The 25,993-nt window shown below is 43.8% G+C and overlaps 1 protein-coding gene and 1 long non-coding RNA gene across 4 annotated transcripts in view; one reads left to right on the top strand and one right to left on the bottom strand.

The window, feature by feature from the left end:
* The window catches only part of LOC120977598, a 51,669-nt gene extending 36,188 nt beyond the window's left edge, over positions 1-15,481 (top strand). Inside the window, exon 4 of the long non-coding RNA XR_005773929.1 lies at positions 15,258-15,481. This is a non-coding gene — a long non-coding RNA (uncharacterized LOC120977598). The remainder of the gene's footprint in view (positions 1-15,257) is intronic.
* Positions 1-25,993, bottom strand: part of SHROOM4 (shroom family member 4) — a 166,999-nt gene that overhangs the window by 67,047 nt on the left and 73,959 nt on the right. For all 3 annotated transcript variants that reach the window (XM_040405591.1, XM_040405590.1, XM_040405593.1), the window contains 4 exons: positions 25,748-25,879; positions 23,859-25,646; positions 22,997-23,792; positions 15,265-15,329 (listed from right to left, as the gene is read on the bottom strand). In XM_040405591.1, the coding sequence (XP_040261525.1) occupies positions 15,265-15,329; positions 22,997-23,792; positions 23,859-25,646; positions 25,748-25,879 (2,781 nt within the window). The remainder of the gene's footprint in view (positions 1-15,264; positions 15,330-22,996; positions 23,793-23,858; positions 25,647-25,747; positions 25,880-25,993) is intronic.

The following is a 25,993-nucleotide window of genomic DNA, read 5'->3' as shown; positions in this document are numbered from 1 at the left end:
GACATATGGCATTATAAATCAATATAATGCCATGTGCTCCTGCAAGATGAATGGAGGATCACACTCACACACGAAGCACGATTTCCGGACTGCACACACTTGTGTGAAACAGCCCTTAATCAGCCAAGTTATTTTCCCACCAAGGAAATCCGTTTAAATTTCCCCACCACACCAAGTACCAGGCAGCACTAGAATTCATAGCACATGGTCAGCTTAGGCTAGTTGCACAGGGAACAGCCTCCCAAGACGTCTGCGCACTCCGGCATTGCAGGAGGTTTGTAAGGCTCCGTCCGGCCCTATTCAGTAAAATGGTGACCGGCAGGGATCCGGGCGCATTCCGGCAAATGTTCCAAGAACCGTCTGGAATAAAACTGCTGCCGGAAAAGCCGGATCTTTGATGCTAGTGTGTAACTAGCTTTAGTGCACTGTAGTTCATAGCAGTGCACATATGGTGCATTGAGAGCACCAATTTAACACTGCATTGCTCATATCATGTATTTATCAGTGCACCAGTTCTGCATTGCAGCACAAACAGTGCATACATGGTCAGATGTACCAGTTTAGCACTCGGACAAGCAGTTGTGTAACTTGTTTTAAATAAATATGCCTTTGGAAGCCCATCTGCTCTTGTTGCATTTGCCCCCGAGATCCAACACTGTAGGCAGGAGGGAAGGGACCTCTTCAGAGACCCTATGAGCTAAGACAAACTGCACTCTTGGCTAATAACTCACCAGTTAACCCCATCCCTCCCTGCCATACATAGCACTACTTAAAGGGGTTGTCAGAGTTATTTTTTGTTCTTTCTATGTTTCTAACTAGGCAAATATAGCAGCTTTCCAATTAATTTACTTTTTCTCCAGTGGCTGGTTTCTCAGATTTCACTGAGGGTCACATGACCTGTGATGTCAGCTTCTCTCCCTGCTCTGATAATGTTTTGTGCACAAGCCTGAGAGATCTGTACAGCAGATCACTGTGCTGGCCACGCCCCCTGCACTGCCAGCTGCTGCTTATTGCTCTCTCCCAGGATTCTTAACCCCTTCAGCTGCACAGACTCAGGGCTGAAGTGTTTACTGTGTAGCTGCAGGCAGTGAGGAGACAAATGCTGGGCACAGGAGCTGAACTAGAAGAAGGGGAGCAGTAACAAGTAAAACTTAGCTTTTAATATGTCAATTCTCCCTAGACAGGGAATAAAAGACCCCTTACAAACATGAATATACACAGAAAAATATGTGGGACCTAAATTGGTGTGGCAACAATTGTCCACACACCAAGTCAGGTGTCGTCCTCCCTAGGCCTGTGAACTAAGTCATATAAGTCCATGGAGGACAAACCGTAAAGTCCCTTTGTCCTGATCCCAAAGAAAGGGTACCAGAACTATGGAGGCACAAAAAATGGAATGGTCTTACCAGTTTTTTGAAAAAGCCTCACTTGTTTACAACGTGTAATGTGTTGGTACAGGAGGTGGTCACGTGCAGCAGGCTGGTCATTCCCAGATGTCCAGTGGGTAAAGGAGACATCCGAAACTTCAATCAGACCTAGTAGTAGAGTAGCCTCAAAGAGAGAAACTTACCCTAGTACAACCCTGCTTGACCTATTTGGCCCTGGTGACCTAACACGGGGTCCGTGCCCCGCAAGGGGTGGCCCCGTCCAGAACCTTGCCCTGATAAGGAGTCCCTATGTAACCCTAGTACAGGGTGACCAGAGACTGAACTCAAGCTTCCAAGGCAAGGGGGGAAAAAAATATTGTAATAAAGGCCGCAATTCAATTGCACGTGCCGCAATATGTTAGCGTGTGAAGACAATATTATAATAGTAGACGCAATTTGATTGCGCGTCCCGCAATATGTTAGCGTGTCTCAAAGCGTTTCATCAGCCCAACATATCCTAAGGCCGCTATTCATAAACATAAGACCCCATGAATCATCAGGGGACACGGGGCCTAGTATTGTATGGCTCCTACTTATCTACCTATTATCAATCACAGAAAAAAGAGGTCTTATAACAAAAGTCCCTCAATGCAAGGTAGAAAAGTGATAGAGTGAGGCATGTAGTATGATACACCTGAAAGACACATAAACAGAACGGAAAACCCGTTAGAATATAAGTGCTCACACTGTCCACTGAGTGATGAGTGAGAGACAGTACTCACAGTCCTACTGGAGCGGCGTATTGCAAACGTCCAGGGTCGTGAGCATGGAGGTTCACCTTGCCACCATCACATATGCACGCCTGACAAACATACACAGGCGCGCTGTGTTTAAACAAGAGGAAGGGGAGGGACGTCAGCCCGTGTGCATGCGCTCTGTATGACGCCGACCCACGTGACCGGACCATGCCACAAGATCGGGCCATCGGAGATACGGCGTTCCAGTCCAGTGCGCAGGCGCAAGTGGCCGAACAATGCCAGGGCAGCCCATGGAGAACGCAGCTTCAGTGACGTAAAGACGTCACCGCACCTCCAAAGCTGACCGCCGGGCACCGGGCTGATAGATAGCTGAAGGGCTGTTTTAAGAATATACCCAGGTACAGCCATCTAAACTGCCTCAATATATTGCGCCCATACAGCACCAGGCTGAAATAGGGGGAGGTGGAGCTGTTGGGGTAAATTTAAGTTATAAACCCCACGGCTACTACACTTCCACACCTAAACTAAAGGGGAAAATTTTATTAAAAGAACCCCTATGCATATGACAAAAAGGGACATTTATGGCAGGAATCAAAACCTACCTGCCCAAAAAGGGAAATAGTTAGCAGTGAAATGATTGTTATAATGATGGCTCAAACAATGGATATAACCCTAGGGAACGATGTATTGATCATCAAAATGGTTATCTCCAGCTGGGTTGTACTAGGGCAGTGATGGCGAACCTATGGCACGGGTGCCAGAGGCGGCACTCAGAGCCCTCTCTGTGGGCACCCGCACCCTGGAAAAAGTCTATGGTGTACCAATATGCCTTAGACTTTTCCTGCCATTCATCAGTGCAGGGCGCACTATGAACAGCACAGGCAGCGCACTGAATGTAGGCAGGCTATTATAGCTAAATAATAAAGTACATGAAAGATAGACTATACTGGACTGTAGTATTCAGGGTAAATTGCTGTGTTGGCACTTTGTGATAAATAATTAGGTTTTGGGTTGCAGTTTGGGCACTCGTCTCTAAAAGGTTCACCATCACTGTACTAGGGTAAGTTTCTCTCTTTGAGGCTACTCTACTACTAGGTCTGATTGAAGTTTCGGATGTCTCCTTTACCCATTGGACATCTGGGAATGACCAGCCTGCTGCACGTGACCACCTCCTGTACCAACACATTACACGTTGTAAACAAGTGAGGCTTTTTCAAAAAACTGGTAAGACCATTCCATTTTTTGTGTCTCCATAGTTCCGGTACCCTTTCTGTGGGATCAGGACAAAGGGACTTTACGGTTTGTCCTCCATGGGCTTTTATGACTTAGTTCACAGGCCTAGGGAGGACGACACCTGACTTGGTGTGTGGACAATTGTTGCCACACCAATTTAGGTCCCACATATTTTTCTGTGTATATTCATGTTTGTAAGGGGTCTTTATTCCCTCTCTAGGGAGAATTGACATATCAAAAGCTAAGTTTTACTTGTTACTGCTCCCCTTCTTCTAGTTGTGCTTCATTTTTTGAGCGGTATCCAGGAGAACTGCATACGCAGTCATCTATCCTGGAAAGACATTATATATTTTTTCCTATGGGCACAGGAGCTGAAAGAGAAGTTCTGCAGAGCATTGCAGGTAGGGGGAAGATCCTGTGTGTATTAGCAGTGTCATTATACAGCTGGGACTTGTAGTCCTACACATACAACATGCTGCTGAGTCTCCCAGCAGGCAGACATGTCACTCAGGGCAGCACTTGTATTCACTCCCTTAGCAGTGTCATTATACAGCTGGGACTTGTAGTTCTACACATACAACATGCTGCTGAGTCTCCCAGCAGGCAGACATGTCACTCAGGACAACACTTGTATTCACTCCCTTAGCAGTGTCATTGTACAGCTGGGACTTGTAGTTCTACACATACAACATGCTGCTGAGTCTCCCAGCAGGCAGACATGTCACTCAGGGCAGCACTTGTATCCACTCCCTTAGCAGTGTCATTATACAGCTGGGACTTGTAGTTCTACACATACAACATGCTGCAGAGTCTCCCAGCAGGCAGACATGTCACTCAGGGCAGCACTTGTATTCACTCCCTTAGCAGTGTCATTATACAGCTGGGACTTGTAGTTCTACACATACAACATGCTGCTGAGTCTCCCAGCAGGCAGATATGTCACTCAGGGCAGCACTTGTATTCACTCCCTTAGCAGTGTCATTGTACAGCTGGGACTTGTAGTTCTACACATACAACATGCTGCTGAGTCTCCCAGCAGGCAGACATGTCACTCAGGGCAGCTCTTGTATTCACTCCCTTAGCAGTGTCATTATACAGCTGGGACTTGTAGTTCTACACATACAACATGCTGCTGAGTCTCCCAGCAGGCAGACATGTCCCTCAGGCCAGCTCTTGTATTCACTCCCTTAGCAATGTCATTTTACAGCTGGAACTTGTAGTTCTACACATACAACATGCTGCTGAGTCTCCCAGCAGGCCGACATGTCACTCAGGGCAGCTCTTGTATTCACTCCCTTAGCAGTGTCATTATACAGCTGGGACTTGTAGTCCTACACATATAACATGCTGCAGAGTCTCCCAGCACTCAGGGCAGCACTTGTATTCACTCCCTTAGCAGTGTCATTATACACCTGGGACTTGTAGTCCTACACATACAACATGCTGCTGAGTCTCCCAGCAGGCAGACATGTCACTCAGGGCAGCTCTTGTATTCACTCCCATAGCAGTGTCATTATACAGCTGGGACTTGTAGTCCTACACATACAACATGCTGCAGAGTCTCCCAGCACTCAGGGCAGCACTTGTATTCACTCCCTTAGCAGTGTCATTATACACCTGGGACTTGTAGTCCTACACATACAACATGTTGCTGAGTCTCCCAGCAGGCAGACATGTCACTCAGGGCAGCTCTTGTATTCACTCCCTTTGCAGAGCAGGGGGAGGGGCAGAGATTGTTTTTATTGCAAGTAAACAAAGGGCCAGAAGAGAACCAGGGAAATGAGGAAATAGATATCTTTTTGCCTAAAACTTGCTTAGCTCAGTTATATAATCGCTGACCATCAGATTTACAGTGCTATATCTTCTTCCATAACTCGGACAACCCCTTTAAAGGTGTATTCCCATCTCAGACAATGGGGGCATGCCCACTTCTGGGACCCGCACTTACTACGAGAACGGATCCCTGAAAGTTGTGGAGAGCGCACTGCGCATGCGCAGCCACCCTCTATTCATTTCTATAGAAATAGAATAGCCATGTAAGGCTGGGTTCACACGGGCGTGTCCGGATTAGGTCCGGATGCGTCCCGGTGCATTGCGGCAAACCCGCGCGAGTAGGAATGCAATTGCAGTCAGTTTTGACTGCGATTGCGTTCCGACGTTCAGTTTTTATCGCGCGGGTGCTATGTGTTTTGCACGCGCGTGATAAAAAACCGACTGTGGTACCCAGACCCGAACTTCTTCACAGAAGTTCAGGTTTTGGTTAGTTGTAGTGTAGATTGTATTATTTTCCCTTATAACATGGTTATAAGGGAAAATAATAGCATTCTGAATACAGAATGCATAATACGTGTTCAATTGAGGGTTAAAAAAAAATAAAAAAATTAACTCACCTCCTCCGCGTAGTTCCCGGTCTCTTCTTTACTTCTTTAATGATGAACTACCGGCTAGGACCTGTGGTGACATCAGATCACATGCTCCAATCACATGGTCCATCACCACGGTGATGGACCATGTGATTGGAGCATGTGATCTGACGTCACCTAAGGTCCTTTAGCCGACAGCTCATCAGAAGAGACTGGGAACTACACAATCAAGAGGAGAAGGTGAGTTAATTTGTTTATTTTTTTTAACCCCTCCAGCGCTATTTTACTATGCATTCTGTATTCAGAATGCTATTATTTTCCCTTATAACGATGTTATAAGGGAAAATAATACAGTGAATAGACTGTCACCTAGCAACCATGCGTGAAAATCACACTGCATCCGCACTTGCTTGCGGATGCTTGCGATTTTCACGCAACTCCATTCACTTCTATGGGGCCTGCGTTGCGTGAAAAACGCAGAATATAGAGCATGCTGCGATTTTCACGCAACGCACAAGTGATGAGTGAAAATCATCGCTCATCTGAACAGCCCCATTGAAATGAATGGGTCCGGATTCAGTGTGGGTGCAATGCGTTCACCTACCGCATTGCACCTGCGCGGAAATCTCGCCCGTGTGAATGCAGCCTAAGTGTGGTGTGCTCCCATTCAGTTCTATGGGAGAACACTTGGCAGTGGCTGGGTTTTCCGGGGTCCTCCGGCCACCACCTTCCCCGTTCTATTCTCAGTGCAATTGCGGGACCTATCAGACAATGGGGGATATGCCCCCAATGTCTGAGATGGGAATATCCCTTTAAAGGCTATGTACACCTTTGGAGGCAATTTTTTGCATTTCACTCATTTTGTGCTAAAAATAATTTTTTCTATTGGTCTTTTTTAAAAATATTGAGCTGTCCTGTCACAAAGGGTTAAAGGGGTTGTCCGGGTTCAGAGCTGAACCCAGACATATCCCCTTCTATTGTAATACAAGCTAGGGCAGCCCGTCACTTAGTGTCAGTGACCTCACTGGGAACATTGCTAGGCTGAAGCCTCCGCCTAGCAGTGTAAGCTTGTAAAACAAAAAAGCCCTTGCCCTGCACTATACATGAAATTTTCTGATGCTCCTCTCAGACGGGCTGCCTGGGTAAAGAAGGGGCTATGAACCCAGACAATCCCTTTAACGGTCTATGATGTCTTAGTAAATTAAGAGATAAGGGCTATTAGGCTGAGTTCACACGAGCGGATGCCGTGCGTGACATCCGCTTCGTGAAAGAGTGCCAAGACCCGATGCAGACTGCAGAGGCACGGAGCATTAACATGACTGATAATGCTCCGTGCCGCTCTGTGATCTCTTTACTACGAAATCACAGTGACAACGGGTCTTGGCACTCTTTCACGGAGCGGATGTCACGCACGGCATCCGCTCGTGTGAACTCAGCCTTAGATGTCACAAAGTGAAAGTAAAAAGTATGATTCACACAGCTAAACACTTATTTAAGCCACATTCTTAGGCCTCATGAACACGGCCGTTGTTTTGGTCCGCATCCGAGCCGCAGTTTTGGCGGCTCGGATGCGGACCCATTCACTTCAATGGGGCCTCAAAAGATGCGGACAGAAGTTCCGTGGTCCACCAAACAAATATAAACTGACCTATTCTTGTCCGTGCTTTGCGGACAAGAATAGGCAGCTATATTAAAGGCTGTCCGTGCCGTTCCGCAAATTGCGGAGCGCACACGGACGTCATCCGCGTTTTGCAAATTGCAAAACACACAACGGTCGTGTGCATGAGGCCTTATCAGTAAGATAAGAACTGAGCTATAATGAGTGTTTATAATGTCAGAGAGCACAGATAAAGCCCATCAGTGAGCTGGCTGATGGAAAAGAGAAAATGTTGATCCCTCTATTAGAGCATCTCAGCTCTGTACAGAAAAAAAAAAAGAAATCCATACTTGCAATACAGACCAATTAAAAAAATGATTTTTAGCTCAAAATAAGTACAAGGCACTAATAAAAAAAATTCCCCCAAAGTTGTACATAGCCTTTAAGTTATTTATGCACTAAATGCTCAATATTTAAACATCCCTTCATGAAATGTAGTTATACCTAAAGTGTCATTTTCCCAGTAAGTTAAAAAACAAATGTGATATTTTCTCAGACTGTGCAGGTTCTCATCCTATTATAGCTAAAGTGACTCATGGAAATGTTGCTTTCCGCTCAAAAGGGAGGTGAAGGGTATTTGAGACAGTTACACCCTTTCACAGGAACTGCAATTCAAAGGACTAAATCCTAAAGCAAAAACAATTTATGGGAGTCTGACAATGAGGTTTACATTTGCAAATGCCCCACCGTATAATGGCTTGAAATGTGTCTTTATTATTAACCCTTAATGATGCAATACAATTTGTCCATTCTTGCCTCTGCATTTCAGCATCCTTGATTATTTTTTTTCATTATTGGCTGTTTGAGGCTTTTTTTTATGTACTGTGCAAACATATCAATTGTTTATTTAACCACTTCCAAACCAGGCCATTTACCCCCATTCTTGACCAAGCCTAATTTTGCGAATCTGACACGTCACTTTATGTGGTAATAACTTTGGAATGATTTTACTTATCCAAGCCATTGTACTTCATATTAGTAGTAAATTTGTGTCAATATATTTTACCTTTATTTATTAAATAAAAAAAAAATCTAAAATTTACAAAAAGTTTGGAAAAATTCACTATTTTCTAAATTTTTATTCCTCTGCTTGTAAGACAGACAGTGATACCTCATAAAATAGTTATTAAAGGGTTTCTGTCACCCCATTAAACCGTTTTTTTTTTTTCTTTACTAATAATCCCTATAGTGCGATCTCATGATACATAAGCAAATTAATCATTTTGGTTCAGTAGAATTTTTAAAATATGCTAATTACCTTGCTGGTAGCAGCCGCATCCTCCGATGGTAATGACGCCCCCTCCGCATGCTGATTGACAGGGCCAGGGAAGGGAATCGTTCTCTGCTGGCGCTGTTAGAATTTGAAATCTCGCGCCTGCGCCGTACCTGTCTTCAATCGGCGCAGGCGCACTGAGAGGCGGCCGCTCTCTCGACCTCTCCATCCTCAATGCGCCTGCATCGATGACGTCATCAAGTACACCCGGAAGAGATTTATTATTAATAATCGTTGGTGGTATAGTGTTAATAACTGTCATTTTTATAAAATTATTTATTCCCATTTCGTTGGTGGTTTTTGTGGCAGCATGCTTATTATGTACATACTTACCTGATTCGAGCATCCAGCGACGTCACCAGACTCTCCGCCTCCTTCCAGCGATGCCGGCGTCTTCTCTTCCGGGTGTACTTGATGACGTCATCGACACAGGCGCATTGAGGATGGAGCGGTCGAGAGAGCGGCCGCCTCTCAGTGCGCCTGCGCCGATTGAAGACAGGTACGGCGCTGGCGCGAGATTTCAAATTCTAACAGCGCCAGCAGAGAACGATTCCCTTCCCTGGCCCTGTCAATCAGCATGCCGAGGGGGCGTCATTACCATCGGAGGATGCGGCTGCTACCAGCAAGTAGCCGCCCTACTTGCTGGTAGCAAGGTAATTAGCATATTTTAAAAATCGATTTTTAGCAAATTCTACTGAACCAAAATGATTAATTTGCTTATGTATCATGAGATCGCACTATAGGGATTATTAGTAAAGAAAAAAAATAAACGGTTTAATGGGGTGACAGAAACCCTTTAATATTCACCATACCTCGGCATCATTTTGGTAATGCTATATTATATTTTGTTTAGGTTGTTACAATTTTCGAAGAATTTTTTAGGGCAGGGCATACTGAAGGCACCTGAGCTGTCCAATCGCAGTGAAGAGCGTCACAGCCAGCGAGAAGGTGAGCTTTTTTTCTCTCAGCTTACAGCCAGGGAGAAGGAGACGCCCCGAGAGAAACACGGCCGTCTCCTCCTCCCTCTACTGATAGTATGAATTTACATACCAGGCGGGAAACCAGAACGAGGGGCACAGCGGGCGAACTGAGCAGCGCATAGAAAAAATAAGCGATGTCAGAGGTCATCAGTATGCCCTACTCTGCCAGCTATTTATATGGTAATGTCAGGGCCGGTGAAAGGTCCTCTTTAGGGTCCATTCACACGTCCGCAAAAGGGTCCGCACCCGTTCATTCTCTATGGGCCCGGACATGAAGCGGAGAGCAGACTATGTGCTCTCCAGTTCCGCATTTGCGGAGCGCGGCCCCGAACTTCTGGGTTTCGGCCCCGAACTTCCGGTCCCCAGCTCCGCAAAAGATAGAACATGTCCTAGAATAGGCATTTCTATAGCGGGTGGCGGCCGGGTGTGTTGCGGATCCGCAATTTGCGGGTCCGCAACACACCACGGACGTGTGAATGGACCCTTTAGGACCAATTTAGTTTTGAGGTCTCTTTGAGGAGCTTACATAATATAAACCACCCATAAATTACCCCATTTTAGAAACTATACCCCTCAAACTATTCAAAACGGATTCTAAAAATGTAGTTAACGCTTTAGACATTCCAGATATTTAGATTAAAGCAAAATGGAGGTGAAATTAAAAATCAGTATAATCCATTTTTTCCAGTAAGGCTGAGTTTACACTTCCATTATATGGTTATTTATATCAGTTAGGGCCCATGCACACAACTGTGGTTTTTGGCCGCATCCAATCTGCATTTTTTGCAGATCAGATGCTGACCCTTCCACTTCAATAGGGCCATAAAAGATGTGGACAGCACACCGTGTGCTGTCCGCATCCGTATGTCTGTTCCACGACCACTCAAAAAAATTAAATAAAAAAATAGAGCATGTACGGGAGGCCCACAAAACTGTTGTTAGGGGGGAGCTGATCTCGATTGGGGCCTTCCTGAAGAAGAAGCGTCTTGCGGACATCACTTCCCTCCTATCTAAAATTGCGGCAATAGAATGCACACATAAAAAATCACTGGCCCTTCAGGACCATACGCTACTTCTATCTTTAAGGAACGAATTGAAAGCGCTTTTAAACGCCAAGGCCGCGAACGCTTACTTCAAGCTGAGACATAAACAGTATGCCCATGGCGACAAGGGCAACAAGATTATGTCAGCCCTAATTAAAAAGCGCAGGGAGCAAACTCATATCAGCTCTTTGCAGACTGCTGATGGCACTTTGGTGTCCGCCACTGCAGATGCTGCTAAAACGTTCAATGCGTATTACCGCTCCCTATACAACATACGCCCGGAGGAGACCCCTGCTGCGCTCGAGGAAAGGTTGAAGAAAGTACCTGCCTTGTCTGAATCCGAAAAGGATTCTCTGTTAACACCGATTACACTTGAAGAAATTAAGAAAACCCTCTCCTCCACTCCCCAAGGGAAGAGCCTGGGCCCTGACGGGCTACCAGTCTCATATTATAATTTTTTTTCCCCCTGTAATAGGCCCTTAGCTCGTTACTTACTTTAACGCTTTGCTATCCGGTGCTTCCATGAATACACAGTCCTTGGAGGCGCACATAGTGGTGCTTCCTAAGGAGAGGAAAGACCTGTCTCTTCCATCTAGCTTAAGACCTATATCTCTGCTAAACGCAGATACTAAACTATGGGCAAAGATCCTGGCTTATAGAATAGGCTGATAGGAGGGGATCAGGCCAGGTTCGTGGGGGGTCGGGAGTGCAGGGACGGCACTTTTAGGGTATTACAAGCCATAGAATACGCCCTGGGGAACAACATGCAGCTTACCCTTCTCAGCACTGATGCTGAGAAGGCATTCAACAGGGTAGATTAGAGATTCATGGAAGCCACCCTGAATAAATTTGGATTCCCTCCACATTTAGTTCGCGCAGTGCTGTCCCTGTACTCCTCACCCCGCGCGAGGGTTAGGGTCAATGGGGTACTTTCGCCCTCGTTTACCATTACAGATGGCACCAGGCAGGGCTGCCCCCTCTCTCCATCCCTTTTCATCCTATATCTGGAGACGCTATTGCAGGCCATCAGACAGGACGACGACATTACAGGCCTAAAGGTGGGCACACTGACTCATAAGGTCGCCGCCTTCGAATCCTTTGGCCACTTATCTAACTTCAAGATAAACCTCTCTAAATGCACAGCAATGGGGATCTGCGTCCCTGACACAATCATCTCATCGCTGGCCCAGGAACATCCCTTTCAATGGACATCAACCTATGTCACCTATTTGGGGGTAAAGATCTCCGCCCGAATAGATCAGGCCTATCAGTTAAACTGCGTACCACTCCTCGCCGATATCAAAGACCAACTGAAAAATTTAGATATCCCATATGTTTCTTGGATGGGGCAGAAAAACATCATAAAAACGTTCATTCTTCCCAAAGTGCTTTTTCTACTCCAGACATTGCCTATATACTTGCCAGAGTCCTATTTCCTGGACCTCCGTAGGATCATCTCTGGCTTCATCTGGAGGCGGGCACGTCCGAGGTTGGCACATGCCTTGCTGACCCTTCCCAAACATAGAGGCGGCTTTGGCTTACCAGATATTAAACTTTACTACGGGGCTATTCAACTCTGCCTGTTGAGTGAATTACTAAACATTAACATAAAAAAATTGGGTTGCCAAATTGCCCGCCAACTACTCTCACCAAAGGAACTTGCCCGCTTCTGGACGGCCAGACAGGGCCCTGCCCAATGTTCAGACGCACCTACCCTTTTTAAAGGACTACTTGTCTCTTGGCACACCGCAGCTAGGAGGTTCAGATTTCTCCCCGGTCCCTCACCCCTCTTACCCATGCACCTGCTGCCGTACTGTTTAGTCTCAAATTACTCAGATGTTCTGGGAATCTGGTCTGCCTTTGGTGCCTTCTCTGTGGGGGACTTCTTGAGGGATCTGCGGGTCCCATCCATGGCGGACCTCCGGGCATCGCAAATGGCCTTGAACTGGACCCCACTGCGCTATTCACATTTCTCATTCATATGTCAACAGTACCTTAAAAAACTTTATTCCCTCTTGGTACGACGTTCTTGTGGCTTCTCCCAAACCGGCGAGAAAGACTATCTCGCTAATTTACAACAAGCTGTTAATGGAGGGCGCACCTAGCAGACCGGCCTTCATTGGGAAATGGGAGGAGGAATTTGGTATAGCCTTGTCGGATGAGACGGTTTCCTCGATATTGAGGAATTCTCACGAGTTCTCCAGATGCATTAGAATCCAGGAGAATTCCTTTAAATTGCTGACAAAATGGTACCGCTCTCCAGATGTGATGCACAGGTTGGACCCTCTCACTCCCCCGGTCTGCTGGAGATGCCACGAAGAGGTTGGAACACTCTCACATATGGTGGTCGTGCAGGGGGGTCTCCCAGTTCTGGACCACGCTTAGTAGGACATTGCGACAAATATGCCCCTCGGTCTCTCCACTCTCTCCGACTTTGGTACTACTCAATGCGCCTTCAATAGACTTCCCCCTACACAAACACTCATTATTAACACACCTGTTGTCAGCTGCCAAGCTTTTGATTCCCCTACATTGGCTCTCGACACAAGCTCCTTCAATTGAGGAATGGACCCAAAAGGTTAATGAGATCTGCAGGTTCGAGGAGCTAACCAGTTGGGAGACCCTCTCGCACGACAAATTTATTGACCTCTGGGGTCCGTGGCTAAAATGGCTGGGCGATGGAGACGCAGAGTCTGAGACCCTCCACCGGGACCCAGCAGTAATTACTCCTCTCCATTAGATAACTCCTTTAGGTTGCATACGCCTCTAAACGCCTATCATAATTATTTATAGCAGTACAGCTATCACTACTGTGTCACTTGACACAGTGATTTGTTAACATGGCACCATAAGTTTATAGAAGTTAGCATTAATTAAAGGGGTTGTCCGGGATTGGGGACATTGTTCTAATTGTACAACAGTAAAACAAATATTACACACATGACTATCCTACCTTTGCCACACATGTCTGATGCCCCGTTTTCATATTGCAAATTTTAAGCCGGAAGTGCCTATTTTCTCATAGTCAGTGACGTACCGGGTCCCTTGCTGCAGAGCGAAGCCTCTTCTTCCGCTTCCCAGGGAGCCCGGTGACGTCACCATCAGCCTCAGTAATTATGCAGATCGCAGGGAGGGGCGGTGACTAGGCTGTAAGACATTGCACTAAGCCACGCCCCTCCGGTCCGGTGACGTCACCAGGCATGGCACTTTCTAATGAATGGAGGCGGAATATTAATGAGGGGGCGTAGTTACAGTGGAGACGATAGCTGTAACCACGTGATGCCGCGCTGGAACCCACAGTGCAGTGCGGCAGGAAGTTAGGCAAAGATAAACATATATGTAAACAATGCGCGGGGGACCATCGGAGCCATGTAGAAGTGGCGAAAATACCTCAACACATATGGGGGGAACTTTAATCAACTGTTAATAGTGAGTACACTTTAAAAAAAATATATATATTTGATCCCGGACAACCCCTTTAACTACCTTTCCGCTGTACCGTAAATGTAAGTACAGCGCAGAACAGGAAGGAGCTAACAAATATAACCCAACCCCATAAAAAACACAAAAAACAAAAGTTTTGAGACTGACAGATTGTTTTTTACAAGCTTCGCTGCTTCAGTGTTTTTACATTTTTTGCATTTCATATTTTTTTTTTACTTTTATTGACAAATGCATCAAGTTTATGCAAAGACAATGTTTACATCGTTAACTAGTGTTGGTAGATTTGGAGTTGCCCTCCATTGGACATCTCATAACTTTTGGCCACAGCTGTAGACTGTTAGAATGAAAAAGAGGATTACTTAAAGGGAACCTTTCAGCTAGAGCTACACTATACTGCCCTCACTAAGGCACTGATTTCAGCGGTCTGTCACTTCTGAGCTGGCAGTAGAATAGAGACTCTGCAATCCAAAGGATCATAGGCAAATCACACGATTTATTCCAGTGTTATATTAATGTTTTCAGCAATAATCAGATGCATAGATGTCGCTCTGGATAAGGAAACTGTGACAAGTATGAAGTAGGCTTAAGGCCCAGGCCCCAGTCCATAGTACGGTGTGTCTGCCTATCCATGTGCAACCATGTCATCCTGAGCTTCCCCTTAAGCCTACTTTAAGTCCATACTTTTCACAGTTCCCCTATCCAGATATCTGAAGAAGGCTTATTGGTGAAAACATTAATATACTACTGGAATATTGTTTCCCTTAGAGCACAGTCTCTCTATTCTACTGCTTTCACTGCCCTAGGACCCATCTCTAGCATCCTCAGGACTAGGATAGTTAACTGAGCCAGCGCTGGGAGGGTGATGAGACAGAACAGAAAAAGCAAGCCATCACTCCTCGTCCAGGGCTGCCATACTGGGAGTAGAGACATAAACCACCAACAGTGCTAAAGGTCATACATCATTTTAGTCATATCAAATATGTGCAACTGAGGAAAAAGCTCATTTTAGCAAGTAACAATGTGCTTCAATTCTAAACGTGAACAAAAAAAAGAATGATTTTTATTATTTCTCTTAAATAATTTCTAGAAATAAAAGATTTTTACTGATAATTCGTATTTCAGTCCTTTCATGGAAGTAGGTCTCACCTCACGGACTGGCTGCATTTCCTGTTGATTTTCTGCTGCTGGCTCCACTCCTTCATCGATGTATCCTGTTTTCAACATTCCATGGCACAATGAAGAAAAACAGAAAGGAAATTCAGCCAAAACAAAGACTTCAAGTCAAGCCATTTTGTATCCCTTTCCTGACTGCTAAATTCAGAAGGATTTGCATCATCTGCCATGAATATACCAGCAAACAGATTATGCAGAAAGAAAATATTCCACGCGAACGCTGCTTCCCCTTCGTTCCACAGTGGTGGCACAGTGTAATTACAAGTACTCGCTCCACTCACTTCCGAAATGACTGGTAGTGTAATGAAGAGGAAGCGGGGGTGCCAGGTGTTAGACCCCTGCCAATCAGATAGGTCATCAATATATACGCCTGCACAACCCCGTTAACGCCTTAAAGGGAATCTGTCACCTGCGACCTCCCTATCATACTGGGATCACATAACTAAAACACTATTTTTATTTTTAGTTGCCCTAGTTATTACACTTTTAATATACAAATTAGGCATTTGGTGCAATGAGGACACCACCATTGGTCATTCCACCCAAGGTCCTCTTATTTTTGTGGCCAGTCCCTCCCTGTTGCTTTGATTGGTGGGTACAGGTAGTGGCAAAGCAGAAAGGGAGGGGCTGACCACAAAAATGAGAGGAGCTCGGGTGGAATGGGTAATGGTGATGCTGGTGACAGACTGTCTTTAACCCCTTAAGGACGAAGCCTATTTTGGCCTTAAAGGGGTTTTGACACTTCAGCAAATAGCATTTACTATGCAGAGAAAGTTTCCATGGTTACGACCACCCTGCAGTCCAGCAGCATGGCCGTGCTTGTACACTATAGAAAAAAGCACCAGCCTACCTGAGCCTCCACGGTCCGGCCACCAGAGAGGCTGGCATTTTTTCTTATAGTGTGCAAGCATGGCCACTGCTGGATTGCAGGGTGGTCGTAACCATGGAAACGAGCAATGTATACGGTGATGAAAAAATAAATTCAGCCAGGAAAGGAAGCAATATGGATAATAACAATGCATTAGTAAGTGGCTTGTATTAACTTTCTCTACGTGATAAATGGATGCGGACAGCTCACATATAATGTTAGTGTGTTATCCACCTTTTTTTTGCGGCCCCATAAAAATGAATGGGTCCGTAGTTGATCCGTAAAAAATGCAAATCGAACATACGTTCGTGTGCATGAGGCCTAAGTGTGTATACATATGTACAATAGCTCTCAGTCACTGATAGTTCACCGGGGGCGGTCCTAAAGGGTTGTTGGATTTATGTAGAGAAAGTTAATACAAGGCACTTACTAATGTATTGTTGTTATCCATATTGTCTCCTTTGCTGGCTGGATTCATTTTTCCATCACATTATACATTGCTCGCTTCCATGGTTATGACCACCCTGTAATCCAGCAGTGGCCATGCTTGCACACTATAAGAAATAAAGCCAGCATCTCTGGTTGCAGCTCACGTAGGCTGGTGCTTTTTTCTATAGTGTACAAGCACGGCCATGCTGCTGGACTGCAGGGTGGTCGTAACCATGGAAACTTTCTCTGCAAAGTAAATGCTATTTGCTGAAGTGGCAAATTTGACATGTGTGACTTTATGTGGTAATGCTTCTACATATCCAAGTGATTCTGACACAGTTTTTTCATGCTATATTGTACTTTATGTTAGCTTGAGTTGCTATGATTTGTGTTTTTATCTTAAAAAAAAGCAATTTTCAAAGTTTTGAAAATGTATATTATACATTATAAACCCCCGTAAGTCACCTAATTTTAAAAATTGCACCCCTTAAAGCAGGGATGCTCAACCTGCGGCCCTCCAGCTGTTGTAAAACTACAATTCCCACCATACCCTGCTGTAGGCTGATAGCTGTATGCTGTCCGAGCATGCTGGAAGTTGTAGTTTTGCTAAATCTGGAGGGCCGAAGGTTAGGCATGCCTGCTATAAAGTATTCAAAATGGCAAAAAATAAGTTTTTTCAAGGGAATTAATGCAAAATAGAGGTGACATTTAAAAATGCATTTTGTGCAGATTTTTTTTATTTTAAGCCATTTTTTTGAAACACAGCAGGTTAACAAATGGAACCAATACTCAATGTTACCCTGGTTCTACAGTTTCTTATTTTTTTTTTTAAATATCCCGTATGTGGCCCTAAAGTGCTACTTGACTGAAATTGAAGGAACACCTTGTATTGTATTTTGGGTCTCCATTCTTTTTTTTAGTTTTTTGGTGCACGGTAACAGGTTTCCAGAGGCCTTGTGGTGCTAAAACAGAAGAAAAAAAAAAACCAAAAAGGGCCCCCATCTTGTAAACTGCACCTCTCAAGGAATTGATATAAGGGTTCAATGGGCATTTTTGCAACCTACAGGTGTTTCACAGAATTTAGTACAATTGGGGCATGAAAATCAAACATTGCATATTAACAATAATATGTAGTTTTAGCTTAAATTTTTTATTTTTTTTCATTTTTACAAGGGATAAACAGGAGAACAAAGCACCCCAAAATTGTTAGGCCATTTCTCCAGAGTATGGCAATACCCCATATGTGGTCGTAACCTGCTGTTTTGGCACACACCAAAGCTCAGAAGGGAAGGAGGTCAATTTGGCTTTTAAAAACCTTTATTTTACTAGACTGGGTTTGGGTGCCATTTCGAACTTGCAACACCCCTGAGGTATCAGTATATTGGAAACTTCAAGAAATAAGCCCATTTTTGAGAGTACAACCCCAAGGAATTCAGATAGGGGTTGTAGTGATGGTTATGACACCACAGGGGTTTCACAGAATTTATTAAAATTGGACCGTGAAAATGAAAAAAAAAATAAAAAAATTTCCAATAGTTTTTTCAATAGAAAGAAAAATACACAAATGCAATAGTACTCTGCAACCAGCACTCCGCCCTGCCATGCTGGATGTTGAATGAGGCATTGGTGTACATTTTGGCCAAAGCGTAACAAGCCACTCACCACGTCAAGGTCGCCTCCATGAGTGGTCCCTAACACTAGTTCCAAATGGCTACTGGTAGGCGCTGTAAAAGTAGACTCAGTTTTATACTGACTTTAAAACTACTTTTACAGCGCCTACCAGTAGCCATTTGGCTCCAGGAGAAGTATATAGTGGGCTCAGCATGCATGTTGGTACTTGCATCCCTGGATCCGATGAAAGCTGTAACGGCACCGGACGGGGTTAAAAGCAGAGTGTGCTTGGCGTGCATGCTGCACCTGCGCTCCCTGGACTTTGTGTGGCTGTCATGGCCCATAAACAGGTAGGAACTAGTGTTAGGGACCACTCATGGAGGCGACCTTGACGTGGCCAAAATGTACACCAATGCCTCATTCAACATCCAGCATGGAGGCAGAGCGGAGTGCTGGTTGCAGAGCGCTATTGCATTTGTGTCTTTTTCTTTGTATATGTATTTCGCCATAGCGATGTGCACCTGCAAACAGGGTTGTGCTGACTGAATCCCCCACAGTTTTTTCAATAGCTCCTTGGGGCTAATGAGTACAGAAATACTCCGTAATGGCAGCGCTCAGAAGGGAAATGGGGGATGAAATGGATTTTAAGAGCCCTACCTTTTTTTTTTTTTTACTGAGCTGTGTGAAGGGTCGTTTTTTTGCTGGACAATCTGTAGTTTTTTTGTGCACATTTTTTCAGACAAGTTGGCTTTTTGCTAGATGGGCAAACATTGAAATTTGGTCTGTGTTTTTTATTTTTATCTTTTTATGAGGTTCCCAGTGTGAGAAAAAAGTATGGCAGCACAACATTACTCATACAAACAATAAAACTGGGAAATAGGGATTATTCAAAATTAAAAGTGGTATACCTACTATAAATGAAAAAAATAGAAGCACTTTGCGCACATTTTTGATCAAACGTGTGACGGGCCTATCTACCAGGCGTCAAGGTGGCTTCTACAGATTTGTCCCTAACAGAACTGCCTCTCCTGGGCTTGACTAAGCCTACAATTTCGTTTTTCCTCCTCGCCTTCCAAGAGACAAAACTTTTAAAATTTTCCACGCAATATCAGGGCTTATTTTTGTGTGGAACAGGTTCTATATTTTACGGGACCATTTAATTTACCATATCTTGTATTAGATAGCAGGAGAAAATACTTTGTGTGGTGAGTACAGCAATACCACATTGATATTGTTTCTAATATGTTTTGCTACATGAAAAAAAACTTAAACAGTTTCCATCTCCATATTCTGACAGCTCCATATAACTGCTAAACACATCCTGGTATGTCATATGGTTTTAAAGGGGTGTTCTGGTAACAATGTAATTTTACCAAGCGCCAGCAACCTGCCCCACTCAGCTGAGGACTCTTACCTGCTCCCCGCTGCTGCGGTCCTCCATCTTCTGGTCCCCACACTGTTTTCTCCCAGTGCAGCGTAAGCATGGTTACGTGCTCCGCTGTAACCCATGACAGGCGTCAGCAGTGAAGTGCTGCTTCTGGCCACGTCACCGCTGAAGCCAGTCATTGGCTGAAGCAAGCATAGGAGTATGCCCATGCAGCGCCAGAAATAAGAGGGACCGAAATGGCAGGGGAGAAAGTCCTTAGCTTAGTGGGACAGGCTGTTGACACTTAATAAAATGACATTATTACCAGACAACACCTTTAAAAAGTTAATGAGGCTTTCCTCAAAATGGGCATTTAGGTTATACATGTCTGGTGGGTGTCCCTGCAGAAGCAGTCATTCTCTAGAACTGAGCATGTGCGATGATGCCCCATTCAAAGTGGATGGGATAGACAGAGAAGTACAGCACATGACTATGATGATCATTTTACGGAGGTGGGGCACCCAGCAATCAAATATTTGTCCACCATCACTTGTGTCCATTGCCGGAAAGCTATCTTCACCCAGCATACAGTATCTTTCATCGAAGGAGTTCCTATAATTGGTTTAGTAACACAAGCTCTCCCCCAGTGTGCCGCATGTACATATGTTTGTGGACAAACGGTAGAGCAGTTGCCCATTGTAACCAAGCAGTTCACTACTTTTATTTCATAGCTTCTCAATAGAGGATTCATAATTGTTGCATTGAGGAAGGTGTTGGAGACACTGTCCTCAATGCAACATGCCTCTTTTGTCTGATATCTGCCATAGGGGAACAGTCTGCAGTGGGGTCCTTCATGCAAAATTGTTAGAGGACATCAGCAGCTTCAGATGATTTTCTCTTAACATGTTTGGGTTGTTACAGATGTGGCAATAGTATTAGTTCTTTTAAAATTTTATAAAAATAGATCTTTTTTTTTAGAAGGTAATTTTTTTTCTTATAACTTTCATTTTTTTTACAACATTACTTATCCCCACATGAGGACTTTGCTCTAACTCCCAAAGAAGTAGGAGCTACAGAAACAGCATAACACAGCAAGCTACAATGTTTCCATAAATCGGGAGTTACAGAAAGTGTAGCTTGGTTTGCTGTATTGTTTGCACAGTTCCCATTTACTGCTATGGGAGTTATGGAAGCAGAGGAGTACCAGATGCGTGGCCACCCCTAGCGGGCACTTAGGCCTCACCCACTAATTCCAGTACCCAATGCACGGGCACTATCCGTGCGGCTGCTGCGTCGGATCCAGACCCATTCATTCTGATAAGTGTCGCCAAATGGTCTGAGCAGAGACTGGTGTATGCAATGTGCAGTGCCACCTGTGTCTAGATGGTGCTCATGCTTGTTGGTGGTCAGAATGATCATCTCTACTTGTGGAAAATGCTTGTGGTTTGTGTGCACCCTCACGTAACCACTGCTCCCAACACCTCCTAGCAGCTAGATCTGAATGCCCTAGGTGGCAATTAATTTGCCCAAATGATCATCCTGCTTCTCTCAGTCCAATGATGCGCCCCATCTCATAATCTGTGAACTGGGCAAAATGTCTTCAGGTGTGTTGTAGAGGCATATCTAGCAGTCAGCGCTCTCTCACCATGAGGTATACTACCCAAAAGTAGCCTCTGAGTAACTTTTTGTAGGCCATTGGGGGAATCACTTAAGGGCCCTTTACACGGGCCGACAATTGAACAGATTTTCGCTTGTTAGCGATGATCTTGCGGTGTAAATGCACCATCGATTACCCGATGAATGAGCAAAACACTCAGTCACCCGGTAATTGGATCTTTTGTGCAGTGCAAAATATCATTGTTTCCCAGTGGCAGTCCGTGGTGTGTATTAGCAATCGCTTCTCCCCATACTCTGGAGGAGATGTAAATGCAGAGGTCTCCTCCGCTAGAGATCAACAATCTGCTAGATCTCAGTCTCATGTAAAGGGACCTTTATATGCTGTCTTATGGCAAGACCTAGTATCCAATCAGACCACACCTGTAATTCACAGATTTGCCGGAACACAGAAAATGCAGGGTTTTGCAGCAATCCAACATTTCTATCTGGGAGCGTTATTTTAATTTTTTTGTCAAGGAGTTTAATAGACTGTCCTTTTCCTCATCCGCTCTACCATATACCCAGATTATTTGAAAGGACCAACACCTTCCGTTTTACATTACTATTTACATAACTAGAGAACATTTTTAGGTTATTTTTACTTTATCTGGCATCAAGTCTCTCTGTCTCACTCTTTTTCTGGTCAGTGTAAGATCGGAGGGGGTCTGACTCCTGGCACCCCCACCAATCAACTGTTTGAAGAGAAGGCAGCACTCGTATGCTCTATTTATCTGCTTGCCGCAGAAATTGCAGTAGTGAGCAGGTGTAATTAGAAGTATGGCGTCTCCATTCACTTCTATGGCATGGCTCAGTAGTATGGGGATGCCATACTTGTAATTACACCTACTCTCCACTGCAATTACTGCGGCGTACAGGTAAACAAAGCAGAGAGGTCAGCACTCAGGTGCAGGGAGTCGGACCCCCATTGATCTGATATTGATGACCTATCCCTTTAAACCCTGTTTGCAGTGCTAAAAGTCCAAAAAAAGGAGGAAATCAGGACAGGAAGTAGAATACATGGAGTTACTTAAAAATATATCCAGAAAGCCATCCATCCATTTTTGGGGAAAATGCATAGAATATTCACATACAGACTGTTAATATGGGATTAAAAACATGTTTGATAGGGTCCCTTTAAGTCCTGGAAAACCCCATTATTCACTTACCCTACAAACCTGTAAGCATAATAGAGACTGCCTAGGACTCAAGATACATGACACAGGAAGGTCTGTGAGATACTACAAATGTAATGTTAGAAAACAACATCTAAGACCAAACAAACTGATCATGCCACAATCTGCCAGAAGCTTTTAAAGTCCATCTTTTTTGACTATTGAATTATGGGCAAACAATAAAACATGCACACTTCTATAAGCAATTACACCCCCAAATCAAAATGCTGTAAATAAGGACATTGAAGGGATTGTTTGACATAATAAAAATTCTTGGAAATGCCCATGAATGCTCTACATAAAAAAAAACAAGGTATATTTAACTTCATCTCCATTTTCAGTCCGATCCTCCTGCCACTGACCAGCTGATATACGGCATTTGACCGCTGCATCCAATCACTGTCCTCAGGGGTATATCATTGATGATTGGGATTGGCTGCAGCAGTCAAGTGCTGTAATACTGCATGTCACTTACTGCTACAGTGGCAGGAGGAGAAGACTGGTGGCAGAGGTAAGTTTATCATCACTTTTTATTTTAGACTATTCTGGGGGCATGTCTGAGATTTTTATTTTTATTTCACATATTAAATTAGAATTTCTTACCTGTAACGTGGGTTTCCTCATATGCCATTGGTCAACATGAAGAGGGCCACTGTCCTCCAATAAATTATACTGAGTAGGACACATGTAATCTGAACATTTTGTCCATGGATGATGGTGGTGTTGGTGAAGATGTTGACAATGACAAATGTGATGGGTCACAGGTGTGTTTCTTTTAAGTAATGCAGGGCACAATTCATTTGCACAAAATACACATGCTCTGTAGCCATACGTCAAAGAGGATAGATAATGAGTACAGTGTTTTTCTTGACTGCAACACATTGGAGGGTTTACTCTATGATCCATACAATAGTCATAATGAGGTAAACCACTGTCTTTTCTTTTTGGGGAGGCAGTATAATATGTATGGTCTGCAGAATGCCTCCTAAGATCTGAAGCCATCGTCTGAGGAGGAAGATTATCTGGTATAATAGGACGAAAGTTTTTGTTTTGTTTATCATTCACAGTGGACGGTCTTTTGCTTACATCTTCAAAAAACTTCCTTCGATCTGCAAATGGCATTAGAATATTTTCAGTACTTATTCTTGATATCGGAGAAACAATTTCTTCCACATTCATTCCAGTTAGCTTCTGTCCAAAATGTTGTCCTATAGAAGGAGCAGTCTGAAGTTTGTGATCAGGAGACCATGTGCATTTGGCACCACTATTTTGATTATATTGAGCGAGATGGTTGTTAACTTCCGAAAATTGCTGCTGAGATGCCAGGTGGGCTGCAGAAGAAAACTCTGCTTCATGAATCTTTTTCTCTTGCCCTAAATTTGTGTGGCAACTAATTTTCCTTTCTGTAATAGGTTGCTCACTGGAAAACTGCATCAAATTCCACTTCTTTTCAGAATCCAAAAACGGATTATTTATACAGCCGGTCATGTCCACATAGTTATGTTTATCAAGAGTTTCAGCTGGAGGTTGATTGTCACATGAGTTTTTTAAAGTATCAGCACTGCAAACTTCTGCGATTTGTTTTTGTTCTATACCTGAGGAATCTCTGCACTCTACTGGTATTTTCACGGTACCTATGCTGATTTCATCTTCAGTTTTCCATATATTTGGACTACTGGACTTACTGGTTGAGAATGGTGCCCATTCATTCAGGAAGCTTTCAGGTTTAGGTGCCATGTATGTAGCCTGTTGAAAGTCTCTTGTGGAGTAAGAAAAATCCTGTTCTGGGTTTTGATGATCGATTTCACTTTTTCTTTTAAAGAGAGATTCTTGGGGCTGTGTATCTAGAGCATTTGACTTCCACCATTCGTTGTAGGTTTTGTTCAGAGAAGGCACTAGCAATCTTGAGTGTTCTTTTATTGATGGGATGTTTTCTTTACTGGTAGTTTCATTATTATTATCTATCAATTCACTCTCTAGTTTTTTCTGGTTACTGTTAGCATCACTACACCTTTCAGCATTAATTCTTTTAATTTCTAAAAGAAGTGCTTTGTTTTTAGGTGGTGGTGGGGGAGGAGGATGATGATGGGGAATCAACTCTGAATGAATTTCAAATGCATTATCATTCTCCTCAACAGAATCTTCACCAGATAAAGGAACTATAGAATCTTTACTCTTCTGAAGTTGAGCTTTTCGTCTCTGTATTTCATTTCTTAAGTTTGTAGCAAAGCGGTCACTTTTTCTTCGCATTTGTGCTGAACGATGTCGAGATGAACCAGGTTTTTTTTTTGGTCCCACTTTTTCTTCCTGTCCAGATGCATCTTGTGTTAACATATTAACTGTGAACTGTGAACTAGGAGCATCCATTGCTTCATTTGCCACTCTAGCTGATATGTCTGAAGAGGAAAACAAATGTACACCACTCATATCTGAGGGTTGCTCTGTACTCTGATGTTGTGAAATTTCAGAATCATTGTTAGCACAAAACTTGTATCTTTTCTCATTTTCTTTGCATTTATCTTTAGGATAGTGGCAGTCTTTTTGTTCATTGCAATGGTTAGGCTGCCTCTCATCATCCTTTGCAAATGTGTTAATTTGATAGATTTTATCATTCTTTGAGCTCAACATATAATACTGGTCAGATGACAAGTTCTCCTTAAGATGTACAGTACAAGGTCTATTTGTGCAGTGACAAAAATCATTTTCAGAACTACTAAACTGGCCAGCTTCTGAGGACCAAATTCCAGGCTTATCAAATGAGTCACTAGGATCTGAAGCCCTTCTATCACGATTGCAAAATTGATTTTTGTTTTCTCTCAAGCTATCCCTGCGTATAGGTGGTTGAGGTGGAGAATTTACGTTGTCCAAATTATGTGCATCACAGGGATATACAGACATTTTTTGAAAATGCCCATTTAATGATTGCCCAGAAACATCCACCTGTGAGTCTACAGCACCTTGTCCTGTTTGGAGGTATCGACCATCTTCTTGTTTATTTGAGCCAAGAGAGCAGTTGGCAGGAGATGACTCATCCACGGTTGCTGATAATGTATAATCAGAGATGTTAGAGTTTGTAGAGAAGGAGCTATAGGCTGAATCCCTTTTGTTTTGATACATGGCTGGGTCTAGTGGAGAACGTGTTCCTTCATAATAATTCTGGCCAGGCTGATCAAGACTTTCCATGCTGCCTATCGAACTGCTTTTGTCTGTACTACAGTGTCGTGAAAGAATATTCCACTGTAGAGGATGTTCGCTGTAACAAAAACCAACAGCACTAGATGTTTAGTCCTTATTAGCTATGCATACTCACTAATCATCAAGCATCTGAGGTTTCCCAGAAGCACATAAACTCACCAAATTTCACTGCCAGAGTGCCAGGACAAACTGAAAGCATTTGATGGGCACTGCATACTCGCAACATCTGGGTGGACCTCGGAAAGCTTGGCCACATGCCATGAATGGGGCCTGATGAGTAAAACACTCCTCCTAAAAAACAAAGATAGAATGAGGAGGTTATTATATATTTTTTTCTCCACTGTATTAACTGAGGAAAATAAACTGTCAGATGAAATGCAGAATGTGAAAGTAAATTCATTAAAA

The sequence above is a fragment of the Bufo bufo genome, chromosome 8 (genome assembly GCF_905171765.1).
Source record: "Bufo bufo chromosome 8, aBufBuf1.1, whole genome shotgun sequence".
NCBI lineage: Eukaryota > Metazoa > Chordata > Amphibia > Anura > Bufonidae > Bufo > Bufo bufo.
This window is presented reverse-complemented; position numbering and strand designations above follow the sequence as displayed.